The 15,875-nt window shown below is 36.6% G+C and overlaps 2 protein-coding genes across 9 annotated transcripts; both read left to right on the top strand.

Annotated features, from left to right (window-relative positions):
* The first annotated feature begins 1,330 nt into the window (after positions 1-1,330).
* On the top strand, positions 1,331-5,172 carry LOC137739896 (organic cation/carnitine transporter 7-like). 3 transcript variants are annotated; one of them, XM_068479634.1, is made up of 6 exons: positions 1,331-1,514; positions 2,060-2,350; positions 2,752-2,989; positions 3,327-3,855; positions 3,960-4,162; positions 4,536-5,172. In XM_068479634.1, the coding sequence occupies exons 2-6, from the start codon at positions 2,082-2,084 to the stop codon at positions 4,776-4,778; spliced, it is 1,482 nt and encodes a 493-aa protein (XP_068335735.1). In that variant the 5' UTR covers positions 1,331-1,514; positions 2,060-2,081; the 3' UTR covers positions 4,779-5,172. The 3 variants fall into 3 exon arrangements, with proteins under 3 accessions (XP_068335735.1, XP_068335736.1, XP_068335734.1); XM_068479635.1 differs by having other exon boundaries at positions 2,051-2,350; XM_068479633.1 differs by having other exon boundaries at positions 1,332-1,514; positions 2,082-2,350; positions 4,536-5,171.
* A 1,400-nt stretch (positions 5,173-6,572) lies between these two features.
* LOC137739331 (YTH domain-containing protein ECT4-like) lies at positions 6,573-13,538 on the top strand. Of its 6 annotated transcripts, none has more exons than XM_068478887.1 (8): positions 6,573-6,837; positions 8,289-8,332; positions 8,449-8,623; positions 9,071-9,147; positions 9,243-9,755; positions 11,247-11,780; positions 11,939-12,151; positions 12,787-13,538. In XM_068478887.1, the coding sequence occupies exons 1-8, from the start codon at positions 6,798-6,800 to the stop codon at positions 13,159-13,161; spliced, it is 1,971 nt and encodes a 656-aa protein (XP_068334988.1). In that variant the 5' UTR covers positions 6,573-6,797; the 3' UTR covers positions 13,162-13,538. The 6 variants fall into 6 exon arrangements, with proteins under 6 accessions (XP_068334988.1, XP_068334987.1, XP_068334986.1 ...); XM_068478886.1 differs by having other exon boundaries at positions 8,250-8,326; XM_068478885.1 differs by having other exon boundaries at positions 8,250-8,332.
* Positions 13,539-15,875: the final 2,337 nt, after the last annotated feature.

Here is a 15,875-nt window from a genome sequence, read left to right as displayed (position 1 = left end):
AGCATATATGTGTTCAAATATGAACAAGTTTAAATAAAAATAAATAATAAAAAAAATTCCGTCCCGTCCCACGTATAAACATTGTACCAAACAACTGACGGAACAAGGGTAAGTTAGTCATTCAATCTTTTGGTTATGTTCCGTCCAATGCCTACCAAACACAAAACGGAACAACCGTCCCATTCCGTCCTACGCGTACCAAACATAACACGGAACCTCCTTTTTGTCCCGTCCCGTCTGCGTACCAAATGGTACCCTAATGAACCCCAAGGTGAACGACACAATAACAAGCCAAATAGTGAATCACTTCAGTACTCTCCTTAAAATTTTGATAAATCTTTACCCATATGGAGGATAACAAAGCTTAAGCTAAGAAACCGAAAGTCTCCAAGGCAATGACGTCAAAGGAGGGGAGATAAAGAGAGAAGGAGAGCTACTAGAGAGGAATCACACTTAATTCACAAGGGACGCCAACCTCTGTCCCAAAATAGAGAGATAGCATGACACAACAGCTTGGCTTTTGCCTCGAAAGAAAATGCCTAATAAAGCCCAAAAAAATACCACCAAATGCTGATAAATCAACGGAACCTCTAACAGCGCCGATAATATTTACTTTGATCCATGATGGAGAAATAGGACACCATGACTCATAAATAATTTTTGAGCCTTTGTGGGACATCCATGAACGTCAATAAAATGAAGAATATAAAGCTAGAATTGAAATAGTCAGTTCTAAATTTCAATAAGTTGAATTTTTCACGATTTTCTCTTTTAGTCTGTAAAAAAATAAGTTGATATTTTCTATTACATTTGGAGGAGACTGCACATTTTCGTTGACCAAAATTTGTGGGATGAAATGATTTCTTCATGTCATTAGAATTAAAACATGAATCGAATTTTTATTTAATTTTTTATGCATAAGCATTAGCTATATATATGGATCGTCACATTTTACGCAAACAAAACTTAAAAAAAAATTTGCATATGTGAATTTGACCAGTCAACCAGATTTTATTTTTGAATTATTGGCCTAATCATTCTCTTTTAGCCTTTAACTCTAACAAACAAGTGATTAAAAAAAGAAAAAATAAGTTCCAATCCTTGGTGATGACATTTTCTTAATGGAAACCTTATGTCTTCTAACGTTTTTATTCAAGTCCCTTCACTTATTTCCCCATCAATTTTGTTTTACTTTTATTATAAATAAGAATTTAATTGAGTGTTTAACAGTTTTACATTAAAATAATGCAAAAGACAAAAAGGGTCATATCATAGGTCCGAGAGAGAGAGGGAGAGGTGAGGAATGTTAGATGGAAGCGGGAAGCGGGAACCCGAACAAGTCACGAAACCCCCACAACACCAGAAAATCAATTCCTCTCTATTTTTCCTTCTGCACAATTTCCCAATTCATTAAGTTCTCAGAATTTCACACAAAAATGAAAACTTGAGGGAATCTAGAATTTGAGCTGATTATTCAGAACATAAACTGGAAGATCTTTCTTTCAACATTGCAGGTTAGTTTTTAATTTTCCAGGTTTTCCTTTACATATGCTTTTGTCTAATATTGTTTCCAAATTTTTTTGGGATTATTTGGAGAAAGTTAAGAGTTAGAGTGGACCTGCAGAAACTTGTCTAAGATAAAAACTTCAATTGGATAATTTTAATTCCTTCTTTTTATGGCTCAGAAACTTCAATTGGGTGGAATGAATAGATTTTCTGTGTTCCCAGATATGTGGTTATATTCGCATTGAGAGACACTAACATGCATCCGGGATGTCAAGTTGGCTGTATCTCAAACCTCTCATGCGTCGTCATGTATTTTAACATTCTCGCACGTCATCCCATGATTGGTTTGGGATATCGCCACTTTAGCTTCCTTGTTGCATATAAGTTCTTCTCCTTCACAGTTGCTTTTTCCATGTGAACATTGTTTATGAGTAGTGCCTGCAAGTTACTTCGAAGTTGTAAAATTTCTGGTAGTCGTTCGTAGAAAAATATCGTTTCTGATATGACCATATGGCACTAGGAATTATGCGTTTAATCTGATCAGGTGAAATAGTTTTGTCGTCTCAAACCTGTAGATGGCAGATGGAAGCCCGCAGTACACTGTTGACGAGGCTCTTGTGGCCATGGGGTTTGGAAAGTTCCAAATTCTTGTGCTTGCTTATGCCGGCATGGGTTGGGTCTCAGAAGCCATGGAGATGATGCTACTCTCCTTTGTTGGACCAGCGGTTCAATCTGCTTGGGGTCTTTCGTCTGAACAAGAAAGTTTAATAACCAGTGTGGTTTTTGCTGGAATGCTTGTCGGAGCATACTCGTGGGGCATAGTTTCTGACAAATATGGACGCAGGTGGGCACTTTCTTGTTTCCTTATTTTTCTTCTCTTTGGCTAATTCAAACAGTCTGGATCATGTATAAATACATTATGCAAGAGTGATGACGAAAACAAATTTTGTGATTCGGACTTTTGTACAATCTTTTGTTATGGTTCTTTCCTCTAAATATTCTAACGGATGTACATCATTGAGATGCCTTGTACTGCACACGCACAACCTGCATCTTTTAGTAGTGAAAACAATGCTATTTCTCTGGTACCTGCACATTTTATTAACTGTAGTTTTCTTTATCTATCTTCATTGGATGCAGATTTGGCTCTTTTTGCCTTTCCAATGTTTGAATGCACCTAATTTCCAAGTTAACAATTGTACTGGTTCTTTTTTTTTTCTTTTTGTTAAACTTCTATTCCTCCAGGAAAGGATTCCTCATTACAGCCATAGTTATCTCTGGAGCTGGTTTTCTGAGTGCTCTTTCCCCCAATTATACATCCTTGCTCGTCCTTCGTTGCATAGTTGGTGTTGGTTTGGGAGGTGGCCCTGTACTCTCATCCTGGTTTCTGGAGTTCATTCCTGCTCCTAACAGAGGCACCTGGATGGTTATTTTTTCAGCTTTTTGGACTGTTGGAACAATTCTTGAGGCTTCACTTGCGTGGGTATGTTTTTGAGTACTTTCTTTGTATTCGTTTAAGTTTTCTAGATTTGAATCCGCGCCTTTCTGTTTTTCGTTTTTGTATATTTCATTATTTTGTCAGTTTTTCATCCTTACATATTGGAAGTCATGGAATTTTGGCATCAAAACTGCCTAATTTTTAGCAGTCGTGTCAACTGGATACGATGAACACAAAAAACATTAGGAGTCACTTCCTTATTCACCTTACATATTCGACTGCAGATAATTTTAATTTTCCCTTGTGTTGCGTTTGCAGTGCAGTATGTGTAATGAGAATATAAGGTTGGTACCTTCATATACTTATGTTGTGTTCTTTGCAGCTTGTCATGCCAAACTTGGGTTGGAGGTGGCTACTTGCCTTGTCTTCACTCCCTTCATCGCTTCTCCTCATATTCTATTGGGTTGCACCTGAATCACCGAGATATTTGTGCTTAAAAGGTAGAACAACTGAGGCAATCAATATTTTGGAGAAAGTAGCAAGAATGAATGGAACGAAACTCCCTTCGGGGAAACTTGTTTCTGATTTGAAAATTGAGTTACCTGAAAATAGTACTCCATCAGAAGCTACGCGTTTGATCTCACCGACAGATAAAGAAGATCTAACTCCTAAGGAGATGGATTCTAATGTGGGGGGCATCTCTTCACTGTTAACGCTTCTTTCCCCAAAATTAATCAGATCAACCCTGCTCTTATGGGTAGTATTCTTTGGGAATGCTTTTTCATATTACGGCCTGGTGCTTCTGACAACTGAGTTGAGCAGTGGACACAGTACATGTACACCGGGTCCAATACAGTCAGATAAAGCGATGGATACTAGCTATAGAGATGTTTTCATCGCTAGTTTTGCAGGTACATTTATCTGCATATTTCAGAATTTTTCGTTTAATAATTGAAAGTGTTTTTGTAGTTCTAGAAATTGGTTGACTCACATTTAACTTTGTTTGGAAATGAAGAGTTCCCTGGGCTCCTCATATCTGCTGCTACGGTCGATAAACTGGGTCGTAAGCTTTCAATGTCATCCATGTTCTTCCTATGCTGCATTTTTCTACTCCCCTTGGTAGTCCATCAGTCTCAGGGCTTGACCACTATCCTTCTGTTTGGAGCTCGCATATGCATCACAGGGTCCTTCACGATAGTCTTCATATATGCCCCAGAGGTAATTTGTTAATGCATTCATCATTTCAAGAGGCCACAAACACGAAAATTGATTCTTAAGCCCGCAACTAGTCCATGCTTTCGTTCAATGCATATTGTCTGGGATTTTTATTATTCAAATGAACTTGGATTTTGTTTGACATCCAGCACATACACGGAACCTCTATATTCTTCATCACATTCATAAATGTTAATACAAAATTATCTCATTGTTTATCATATGAAAGAACTCCGCATCTAAGAAATCATTTTGTGAAGAACCCTGTTTGAATATTCACATTCTCAGTCTTCTGGTTGTATGAATTTTTGTCCATGAAAATCATTTAGAACTTATGCCGGGGTTTTGATCTCTATTTATTTGGTTTGAGCTGTAGATATACCCAACCTCAGTCCGAACAACTGGTGTTGGAATCGCAAGTGCAATGGGAAGAATTGGTGGAATGGTATGCCCTCTTGTGGCAGTAGGTTTGGTGCATGGATGCCATCAAACAGCTTCCATTCTGCTGTTTGAGATTATAATTTTTCTTTCGGGGATATGCGTGTTGCTCTTCCCGTTTGAAACCAAGGGCCTTGAATTGAGCGATACCATATTCGATTCAAAGACTCAAGGGCAGTAAATGCATTTCTAAGAACATACCGCGTACAGCAGATTTTTTACAGTGTCGATTTGATAGACACGAAAGAAGAAATTAGGCAAGGATTCTTTCATTCCCAAATGCAGCTTGTGAATATTTAGCAGCAGCACTTGTAACTTTTTCTTTCCTTGAAGCACACTGTGTTCCTTAAAAATCTTAAAGTGAGATATTGCATTTCTAATTTTAAAACTGAAAGGTTGGGCAGAAAATGTCGAACTCTTGGACCAATGATACAATGCCATGTGCAGAAGTAAAAATAAATGAGATTGTATGATTGATTCGGGACACCATCATGGCATCTCGAGGGTGCAGGCAAGTCAACTTGTCATATGAGATTCTGAGAAGGCTTAAGTCTGTCTATCGAGGCATTTTTCTCATAACTTTTGATAGCTGAATCACTTATGAAATATCACAACAATCTCCAATGCCTCACAACTTGATGGAGAATTAGTTTTACGGACTCGAGAAGTTGAAATCATGAGAGATTTTACCACACAACCGGGCCATGTATCATCTCTCTCTCTCTCTCTCTCTCTCTCTCTCTCTCTCTCTCTCTCTCATCATATATCCGGTTGTGTTCAAGAATCTCCTCGAGAGGAGATTCTCTCATGTCCTCCATTTCACCATGTGTCAGTCATTATTGGATAGTGAAACCTCGTTTGATAGAGAGGATTTGCTTGGGTAGAACTATTCACTATATTGAAGACATTTCAAAGGAAGAGATAGATGACAACTGTATGATTTTGTCTAGTTGAAGGTTGCTCATGAAGAAACCTACCCAATAAGAAAGTTGTCATCTATTTACTCCTTTAAAATGTCTTCAATATAATAAATAGTCTTACTCAAGCCAATTAGCCAAATCCTCTCTAACAAATGATGTACGTTATAAACACTTAGTGAGTAACTCTTCAACAATGATGCTATATGGACTAAATATCGGTTTCAAGAGAGAAAGAGAGACCTGCAGGAGTACCCATTTTTTGTCTTCGGTTGCATCAGTTGAAGGATTGTGAGTAAGAGAAGGGAAAGAGAGCATTTTGAAGGATTGTGCTACCAAATCATAAGGGCAACTTGGGAACAATCAATACATTTGGAAGAATGCCTCACATGGTTTTTTTTTTTCCTTCTACGGAACTCAATTGTTGAACTCATCCAAATCAAATAACAATGTCTTAATGATTAAATACCTATGACATGGTAATTAAATATCAATGACATAGTGATCCCTTATCAACCACATTGAAGAACTGATCATTTTGATCAACTTTTTCATAGAAAAATTGATTGATTTGATCAAAAAAGTAAATAACAATGGCTCAATGGATTAAAACTTAATTTTGATCAATCATCGATGACATACCAATAAACATTTCAATTCATCTTTAATAATATTTGATTCTCGACAAAAAAGTAAAATAAAATAAAAATCATCGACGACATACCAATGAAAATTTGACACAATCAACTTCATCATTTCAATAATTGAGAATTGAAAAGTATCCACTTCAATTAATGTCCTAAAACTATATTTGAACATACTTTTGAATCACCAAACAGCCCTAGAGAAGTAAAAGCGAGTCGGTCCTCACAGTTTGCAGGATTACATATGCACATTTCTCTTTATGTGGCACCTCACTCTTCCTCTGGCTTTCCTTTCCCCACAATTTTACCATTTCAGTGACTTCCACGCCCGCATTTTCCTTTATTTTTTTTTTCCTCCAATTTTACCAATAAATAAATAAAACTAAAATCCAAAAAAAAAGCAAAAAACCATAGCGAGCAACTTCTTGTTTCTGCAGGATAAACATGGAGTACGTTATAAAACAAATATAATTTTAATTTTTAATAAAATAAAATAATCATAATAATGTTATTATGTCTTATAACCAGATGAGAGAGGTAAAAAAATATATACATATATAGGTAGATACTGTACCTCCTGCTTAGATTCTCTTGCGTGGTGCTGTCTCTTTGAAAATTGAAGATCTTTGCTTGAGATTCATGGCGGCAAACCAACCGCAGGCTCCAGATCGTACTTCCGGTACGTCAATCCCAACAATCCCATATCATAAATAATCTACCTTTGTATTCTCTTTGCTTAATTCTGCCTCTTGAATTTCGATCATGTTATTGTTATTTTTTTTTTAATTTTTAAAATCTGGGTTGTTTTTGTTGATCATTTCCTCAGATGGGTTTGTTTGTTTTGCTTTGATTTGTATGTAAAGTCAATGAATTGGTGAATTTTTTGGTATTTCTGTTGGGGATTTCGAGTTTTAGTGACTTTTGCCGTGGGAATTTTGGCATCTGTGATTGGCTTGGTGTGTCGAACTGTGTCCTGATCTGGCTTTGCTGGTAGGCTGAGCAGTGTCTGGGATTGGAGATCTAGTAGTATCTGTGTATTGTCATGACAGAATTGTTGTAAGCATTGATTGTTTATATTCTGTTTTCGTGTTTCGATTTTTGTGTTTGAGGCCATTTATTGATGATGTGTTGGATGGTGTGAATGTGTTGCATCGAGTTCAGTCATAGTTTAGTCCGAATACTATACTATACGGAATCACGGATCAATTTATTCATGATTTATGCAGTGAAGATACAGTTTTAGTGATCATTTTTGGGTTATAGGAATCATTTCGATATTCATTTCTGAATTGCTGTCAACAAAAAGTATACTAGGGACTGTACAGTGGTTGTGCAATCAAATTTATATATCGTGTGTATTAAGTATAAACTACTTTCAGACTCGGGTTTTGTGTTTGAAGAAGCCTTTCTTTGATATGGCAAAAATGTAACTTTTCTGAACAAAAGTTATATAGGTAATAGGGCATCACGCTTCTGCTAATCCTACCATGTGGTTTCATTTCTCGTCATTGTGGTCTTTATATGTGTATCGCCATGGTCTGGTTTACTGGGGACTGGGGTGAGGCAGATTGAAAAGGAAAGCTGTTGTTCCCAGTAGTAGGAGGTGGATGAATTCGAAAAGTTCAAGATTTTTATAAAAGGAAAGAAAATGAATCCTTTTAGTCCAAATTTTTTGCTTATTTTTCTTTTCATTATAAATTCACGAAAATTTTAGAAGCTCTCTTGAAATAATTACAGCTGGACATCGTGCTTCAGTGTGTATCCAAAAACATTTCCTGTTCCATGAATTTCATTGTTTATAGTTTGAGCGGTTAGGATCATATCTATGGCAGCTTTTGTGAAGTTGAGATCTTTATCTCTATTTTTGTTTTTGACTTTTTTCTATACGAGTGGGTAGCTCAAAATTTCGTGCTTTTTATTTGAACCTATTGATGTAGACATGATTATGAAATATATTCATGTACTTCTATTTATTATGTGTGGGTAGGTGTGCACGCGTGGATATGTGCGCACATATTCATAGCTTCAAGTTTTCCTATCCCCGAATTTTGCTTTGGTTGGTCAATAATTTGTACTCCCTATGTTTCTAAGACTCTACTAAGTCACTGAGCACACTGATCATGGATGCAGAAGAGAAACCTGCCGAACCAGATAGCATGAAGGAGCAGGTAGTTGTGAGTCCAACACGATACTCTTCTGATCCATTGCCAGTTCTTTGTAATTTAAATTCAATTCTTTTTCTTTACTCCCTCTTGTGCATGACAACTTTCGTTTGTTTATCTGTTATCAGCCCATAGTCTCAAAAAATGAGAGGTCAGTTTCTCCTAATCCTTCTCCGGATGCTGCCACCATAGGTCTTCCAAGGGAGGCAGCAGGTCAATCAGGTCCTTTTGGTTCAGGTGGAGATCACACTGTTTTCCCACCTAATGTTTATGCCCCTCAGGCCCAGCCCTTCTACTATAGAGGTTAGTCTTTTATTCCTCTGGGTCGGGATGTGCTGCCATGGAAATGAGCTGTTCACAGCTGGGTTGAGTCTGAAAATTCGCTTCACTGTTTGTTGGCCTTTTCAACATTACAGTGATTCACCTCCATCAGGAAGGATTTTTTTTCCCTTTTTTCTGTTTAGTAGTCCAATCAAAATCTGGCTTACATTGTGAGGTTGGAATATAAATTCCAAATTTTATACATTTGTAGCTGACCGAGTATTTTTTTTCTTTGGTTGGTACTCGATACTGTCTTGGAGGCTTGTATTCATAAATGGATTTTTAACTATAGTTCTAGAGAGGGATAGTTCTTGACATGTTGTATAAGGAGAAATAAATTGTAAAGTAGTCCTTTGTAGTCTTTAGTTATGTTTTATGTTGCTCTCTTAGAATGTAAGTGTAGATACAATGTTATCATTTGTGATGTAGGTTATGAAAATGGAACTCGTGAGTGGGAAGAATATTCTCCATACATCAACACCGAAGGATTGGAGATTAATTCTCCTGTGAGTGTATCTTTATGCATTGTCATTCATGTATATATGTTTCTTTCTTTCAGGTTAACTAATTGTAATTTTCGTTTATTTTCAATCTTGATTAGGGTGTCTACAATGAGAATCCTTCTTTAGTCTTTCATTCTGGATATGGCTACAATCCGCAAATGCCGTATGGGCCTTACTCCCCAGTTACAACACCAATGCCATCTGTAGGTGGAGATGCCCAGTTATATTCCCCCCAGCAATACCCATTTTCGGGACCGCCTTATTATCAGCAGCTTGGTCCTCCGAGCATGCAATATATTACCTCACCTACTACAGTTTCACAACCAGAGCTCACCACCTTAGTTAATATCGACCAACAAGGTGACAATATGCTTTTTGGACCAAGGCCTGGTTATCATCCTCCAGTGGGATCTTTTGGTAGAGGCAATTTTCCTGGAAATCCTGGTAGTCATGGTTTTCATGACTTGCAGCAAGGATTTGATGGATTTAGATCTGGAGGTCTTTGGTCAGACTGGCCAAAACCCTCAGACAGGCACAGGTCTCCCTTATCGCCATCATTGTCTCCACAGCCAATTGGCCCACTGGGCTCATATGGGCAGAATGTTAGCATGGTATGTTCTCGTACCTGTGCATGTCTTTAACTATGATCTTTTTGAAATCTCATTGGTTCTTTTTTCTCTTCAATCCTGTTTCAACAATGTTTTTGAAACTGATTTCTGGTTTCTTCTCTTCCATCAAATCTTGGAGGAAGGTATAACTTGCATATATTATGCACAAAATGTTATCTTACGTACTTTTGCTCAAAATATTATTTCCACTCAGTCATATTTTGTCATATGGAAGTCCTTAAAAGTTTTCAGGAAATATATATTCTACTCTATCCTTCCCTCCCTCACCTCCCGCTATCCTTTTAACAGTTTCTTCAAGCTGCTTTTGACTCTTACTGTCACATGTGCTACCTTGTTCACTCCTGTTCTTAAGTTGTTAACTCTCTGCTTCTCCTTGTTGATGCATCAAGATTTTATAGTTTTGTAAATCATGGTTGTTAAATATTAGTCTTTGCAATGCACCATAACTAGAATCTTTGTTGTTGGTATTTCTATGTCGTGCAAGGAAAACTGATTGCAACAGCGCAATGTTTATTAGTAAAATACTGGACATAATGACTCAAAGTCCATCATAGGATTCAATGTTATCCAAATCAAGACATTTTAATTTATTTCAATGGCAATGAAGAATGCTGTATAGTTTATTGAGCTGGTTAAATATCCATATTAAGGAATTGTTGGGTTTAGTGACTATGGGTATCTACCAATATTGGAGTTCAGGTGTAGATCATTAGGTTACCGCAACGTATTAAAAGCGTGAGGCGTGGCGAGGCATCCGAGGGATAGCCTGGCCTTTCGCCTCACGGGACCTAAATTTTTTAATATATACACTGAGCGTACACATATATTATAAATATATATATATATATATGTATAATAGAGGAAGAAAAGCTCAATGAGAACACGTATAACAATGCACGCAGACAGCACACACATCCATTATATAAAAAAATAAAAATTAGAAAAAAAAGCAGAGAGACGATAGTGCAAGGAAGAGGTATGAGGTAGTTAAAACCTTACCCAAAATTTGGGTTTGGGGGTTTGAAATAAAATAAAAATTAGAAAAAAAAGCAGAGAGACGATAGTGCAAGGAAGAGGTATGAGGCAGTTAAAACCCTACCCAAAATTTGGGTTTGGGAGTTTGATATAAAAAATAAAATAAAATAAAAAAAACCCCTGAGGCACGCCTAGGCAGCTCCGGCGAAGCCTTCCGCCCACTCCCTCAAAACAGAGGCGGCAACCCTCACGCCCAGCCTCAGAGGACGCCTAGGCGCTCCCTGAGGCGAGCCTTTTAAAACATTGGGTTACTGTCATCTTCCATTTTTGGTGTAATGCAACTTTGGTTTATCTTTTATGAATCACTATCTTGGAAATGATGCCAGCCTATATATCACGGTGACGTGAGTTGATTGTCATTTACACCATCATCTGGAACTTGCTGAATTTAATTAGACTCATGGATTCTAGTATCAATGAATAGTTGTTTTTCGACAGGCTTCTCAACAACAAAGGTCGATGTATGGGTTTGGATCTGGTTCAAACTCTTATAACAGAGGCTACATGCCCAGTGGTTATAATCAGGGATCTGGCCTTGGAAGTGCATCGTTTTCTAGCTTTGGAGCTAACAATCGTGGCTTTCTATCATTAGAAAATAGCAAGCGGCATGTGAGGGGTAGTGGTCCTATATGCAGTTGCAATGCCCCCCTTGATATTCTTTGTGAGCAGAATCGAGGCCCGAGGGCCTCAAAGCCAAAGAGTCAAATCATGGCTGATAGCTCTGTGGAGAACACCAAACATAATGCTTCTACAAACAAGGTCCTTGATGAATCATTCAACAGGCCTGATTTTGTAACAGAGTACAAAGATGCTAAGTTCTTCATTATCAAGTCATACAGTGAAGATAATGTTCACAAGAGCATCAAGTATGGTGTCTGGGCCAGCACGCCAAACGGTAACAGAAAGTTGGATGCTGCATATCGTGAAGCTAAGGAGATGCATGATGGCTGCCCAATTTTTCTCTTCTTTTCGGTAATTATACAATCTTTTCTTCAAATAAGATATTTTTGGTGATGTTCACAAGATAAGTAACATATGCTACATGGTTTCTTCCTTTTCCATTTCTTATTCTTTCTGTTTCGTCCTTGATGCCCAGTTTTCCCTTACATTGCTGTACTTCATAATACCAGGTAAATGCTAGTGCTCAGTTCTGTGGGGTGGCTGAAATGATTGGACCTGTTGATTTTGACAAGAGTCTGGATTACTGGCAGCAAGACAAATGGAGTGGCCAGTTCCCTGTGAAGTGGCATATGATTAAAGACGTCCCCAATAGTCAGTTTCGTCACATCATTCTTGAAAATAATGACAACAAGCCTGTAACTAACAGCCGAGATACTCAAGAGGTGACAATTTGTGAACAAGACTGTTTTTATATAGGAAATATGTTGCATCCAGTTCGTAAAAACAATATCCACTACCAGGGGAAAGCTAAATATTTAGTTTTTTTAAGAATACTTATAGTAGCTTGACTGAGCTTCCGTCTGTTATCGGTCTTTCTGTCATTGCCTGCTTATGGACTATAACCAATTAGGTAGATGTGATCTTTATTGCGGAAGGTCTGGGTTTTTTCTCATGCTCGCAATGCCTCCTAAAATACTGTTAGATGTACCACCGATGCTTTTTGTGTAAATACTTGGTGTAGAGTCTGAATTTTCATCTTGTTTCCACTTCTTTTCCTTACTTAATATGAATATATTCAAATTTCTATTGTTAGGTCTTACATGCCCTAAGCTGCCAATTTTGAATCTTGTAGGCTTTGTCCTCCTGTTTCCCCTTTTGTTCAGTTTTACTTGTTCTATGTTGAGGAGATGACCGTACGGAAGTTATTCTAGTGCTTAGCAAGTGATCTATGTTATTCATTTGAGTTTGATGGAAAACAAAATTTTAAGATATAGATTAGAAATCGTGAAGCACGTTGTATTTTGGCTAGTCTTTGTACTTATGCTTACAAGCCCTGGTTTTGCTCCCATGTGTGCAGGTAAAATTGGAGCAGGGAATTGAGATGTTGAATATCTTCAAGAATTATGAAACAGAGATGTCGATTCTAGATGACTTTGAATTTTATGAAGACCGGCAGAAAGCAATGCAAGAGCGGAAGGCCAGACAGCAAGCCAGCCTGATTGCTGTCGGTGTAGTCGGAGAAAATGAGCACAAAAATGCTGTTCAAATTCCCAGTGATTTCATCAAGCACATGTCCAAGAGTTTTGCTCAAGTTGTCCGCTTGGATGAGGGCAGTAAAGAAGCTAATACCCTTTCTGAAAGAGCTAGTTCTGCTTCTGACGGCTCCATTGGTGCCAGAGTAAAACTTGAAGATGCGATGCCAGCTTCCGTGCCTTCTGTTCAGACCGGTTAAGATGACATTGATGCTCTCGGTTTGTATGTGACAGAAACTTCAATACTACTTTCTGTTTTTTATTAACTTGTGATTAGGTTGCCTGATGTCTCGGTGTATTCATGAAGAGCGCATCGGTATCTGAATGAAAAAAGGGTTTTGTTTTTACCAGTTCTACGAAGCTGATGACGGGCTTCATGTATCATATGCGTCCTGGGTGCTGCTTTCCGATTGTAGTCAGTAGTTTCATAAGGTTTGAGTGGGAATAGTTCTCTTCAAGATATTGGTTCATGTTTTTGCCTTTGTATTGTTTCCCAGTTTCGCAGACAGTTCAATAAAAAGTATGCAGCAAAAAGACCTTGAGGGAAAAACCTCCTATATTTTATGTTTATTCACAATTTGATTCTTTGATTATTTTCATCACTAGCACCCTTCTAAATAATTGACTAACAAGAAATTCTATGATGCATCTGGTGTGCGCGATGTATTAGACGGCTGGATTTGCATGACTAAATTTTGACTGTTCAAACACCGGTACATCATTTCATACACTGTTTTACCATAGAAAGTAGAAACCCTTGACTAACAAGCAATGTCACAGCTTTTGTTCCTTGAAGTTAGCCTTTGAGCATAATATCGGTTCCCAAAATGGATAGCATGATGCGTTGCGTGACCATGCCTTTTGTTTGAGATCTGTGCTAGTGAGTCTCCGTAGGTGGATGTTAATCGTTGATATTTTGGAAGTTAATTATCCATCACTGGTTGAAAGTTACTCACGCATTTCTGCTCACCTTTGTAAGAACGAGATCTTTTTCTTTTCAGTTTTTTAAGTTTTCTAATCAATTATTGATTATAAATAAATAAATTGGTAGCCAACTTGTCATTTATAAGATTCGAACCTAAGATCTTTCACTTATAAATGAAGAGGAATTCCACTATATTGTATTACTAAATGACAAAGTGAACTAATATATAACTAGTCTTCTTGCGCTAGCGAATACATGTGAATATATGTATATCATACAATCATCATATGACTGTGGAGATGATGATTGTATTAAATAAATATAAGTGTTATAGCCAATGTGAAATAAAAGAAAAAATCTCACATCAAACCTTCTGTCTTCTTCCTCTACTACAACACTTATATTAAATACAATCAAACCTTCTGTCTTCTTCCTCAAATCTTCTTCCTCTACTATTGCCGATGTGAATTTTCACTTATATTAAATATATGTATTTCTCATAAGGTTTGATGTGAGATTTTTTTTATTTTATTTAAATTTTTAAGTGAGAAGACAGAAAGTTCAATGTGAATTTTTACTTATAAGTGAGAATACATATAAGTGTTATAGTAGAGGAAGTCTTGGTTTGGTAATGAAGTGATTCTGAAAAAAGCTGATATCAAAAAAAAGCTATGAGCTGTTTTTGTGTTTGGTAAAAATTCAGCTTAAGCTTTTTTTCCACAGTTTTTGATAAGAAAAAGCTAAAAACAAAAAGTTGCAAAACCAGCTTTGAAAAACCGGCTTTTTTTTCACATCTATTTTAAATAAAAGTTTACCAAACACTATAATACTGTTTTTTTTTTCAAAAGCACTTTTACAAAAAAGTTTACCAAACACTCTGTTGCTTTATTTCACAGTTGCTTATTCTCACAGCACAGCAGAAACAATTTTTTTTCAAAGTACAACAATATCAAACTAGCCCAAAGAAGACAGAAGATTTGATGTGAGATATTTTTTTTTTTTTTTAAATTTAATCACTTTGCATAATTATTGTGTTTAGGTGTAACGTAGATTATTTAAACTAATAGCTTAATGTACCATAAGATTAATTTGAAAGCTCATATGTAAACTCATAAATTTTTAAAATGAGGACCTTAACAGATCAGTTCCGCCTTAGCAACATCTTCTTTGAAGAGAAGTTTCTATCCCAAACTTTTGTTCTTTTGTGTAAATATTTAACTTTATCTTTTAAAATCCATGTTTATCTTCCTATCTTATCCATGAGAGTGATGACATGGAATCCCATCTAGATTCGTGGCTTCTAAAAAGGGATTTGGATCCCATCCATATTCAAATTGTGGGGATATTAGGAATTCTCACATCTTAGTCATTCATCATGCATCGTACGGTCAGAAATTATTTGACTTTTTAATTTAAAATTAAACATAAATAGTATATGATGAAAACTAACCGCATGATGTACGATGAACGGCTAGGATGTGAGGATCACATCAAGCTTTGGGGTCCTTTGTGGTTGAACACCAATCTCTTGTGAATTACTCAAATACTTCATAAGAGCTAAAACTTTAACTTGCTAAGAAAGAAGGACTATCTTGAATGTTGAATGTCAATAATCTTTTAAGGGCAATTTCAACAAAGTGACATATAATGTTAAGTATTATTCTCTTTCTTCACATCTCTTAAGTTAAGGACTATGCATTAAAATTTTGCATCACAATTAATTATTTCATATTGAGACAATTATGTATTAGATTACTCTCATACCTAAACAACCCGTATCGAATTGCTCATTCAATATCATATCACTCTCATACCTGAACAACCAATATCATTTCGAATTGGATAATGCTATTTATCCACCTCTTTTTACCTCTTACATACTTTTGTTAATTTTTATCCATAATTTTATTCGATTAATTCGATCTGACGACATGAAATTATAAAAGATATGTAAGGGATAAAAATAAGTATGTGGATCATACCACCCTT

The sequence above is a fragment of the Pyrus communis genome, chromosome 7 (assembly GCF_963583255.1).
Source record: "Pyrus communis chromosome 7, drPyrComm1.1, whole genome shotgun sequence".
Taxonomy (NCBI): domain Eukaryota; kingdom Viridiplantae; phylum Streptophyta; class Magnoliopsida; order Rosales; family Rosaceae; genus Pyrus; species Pyrus communis.
Note: the sequence above shows the minus strand (reverse complement) of the source record. Positions and strands in the feature narration are given on the sequence as shown.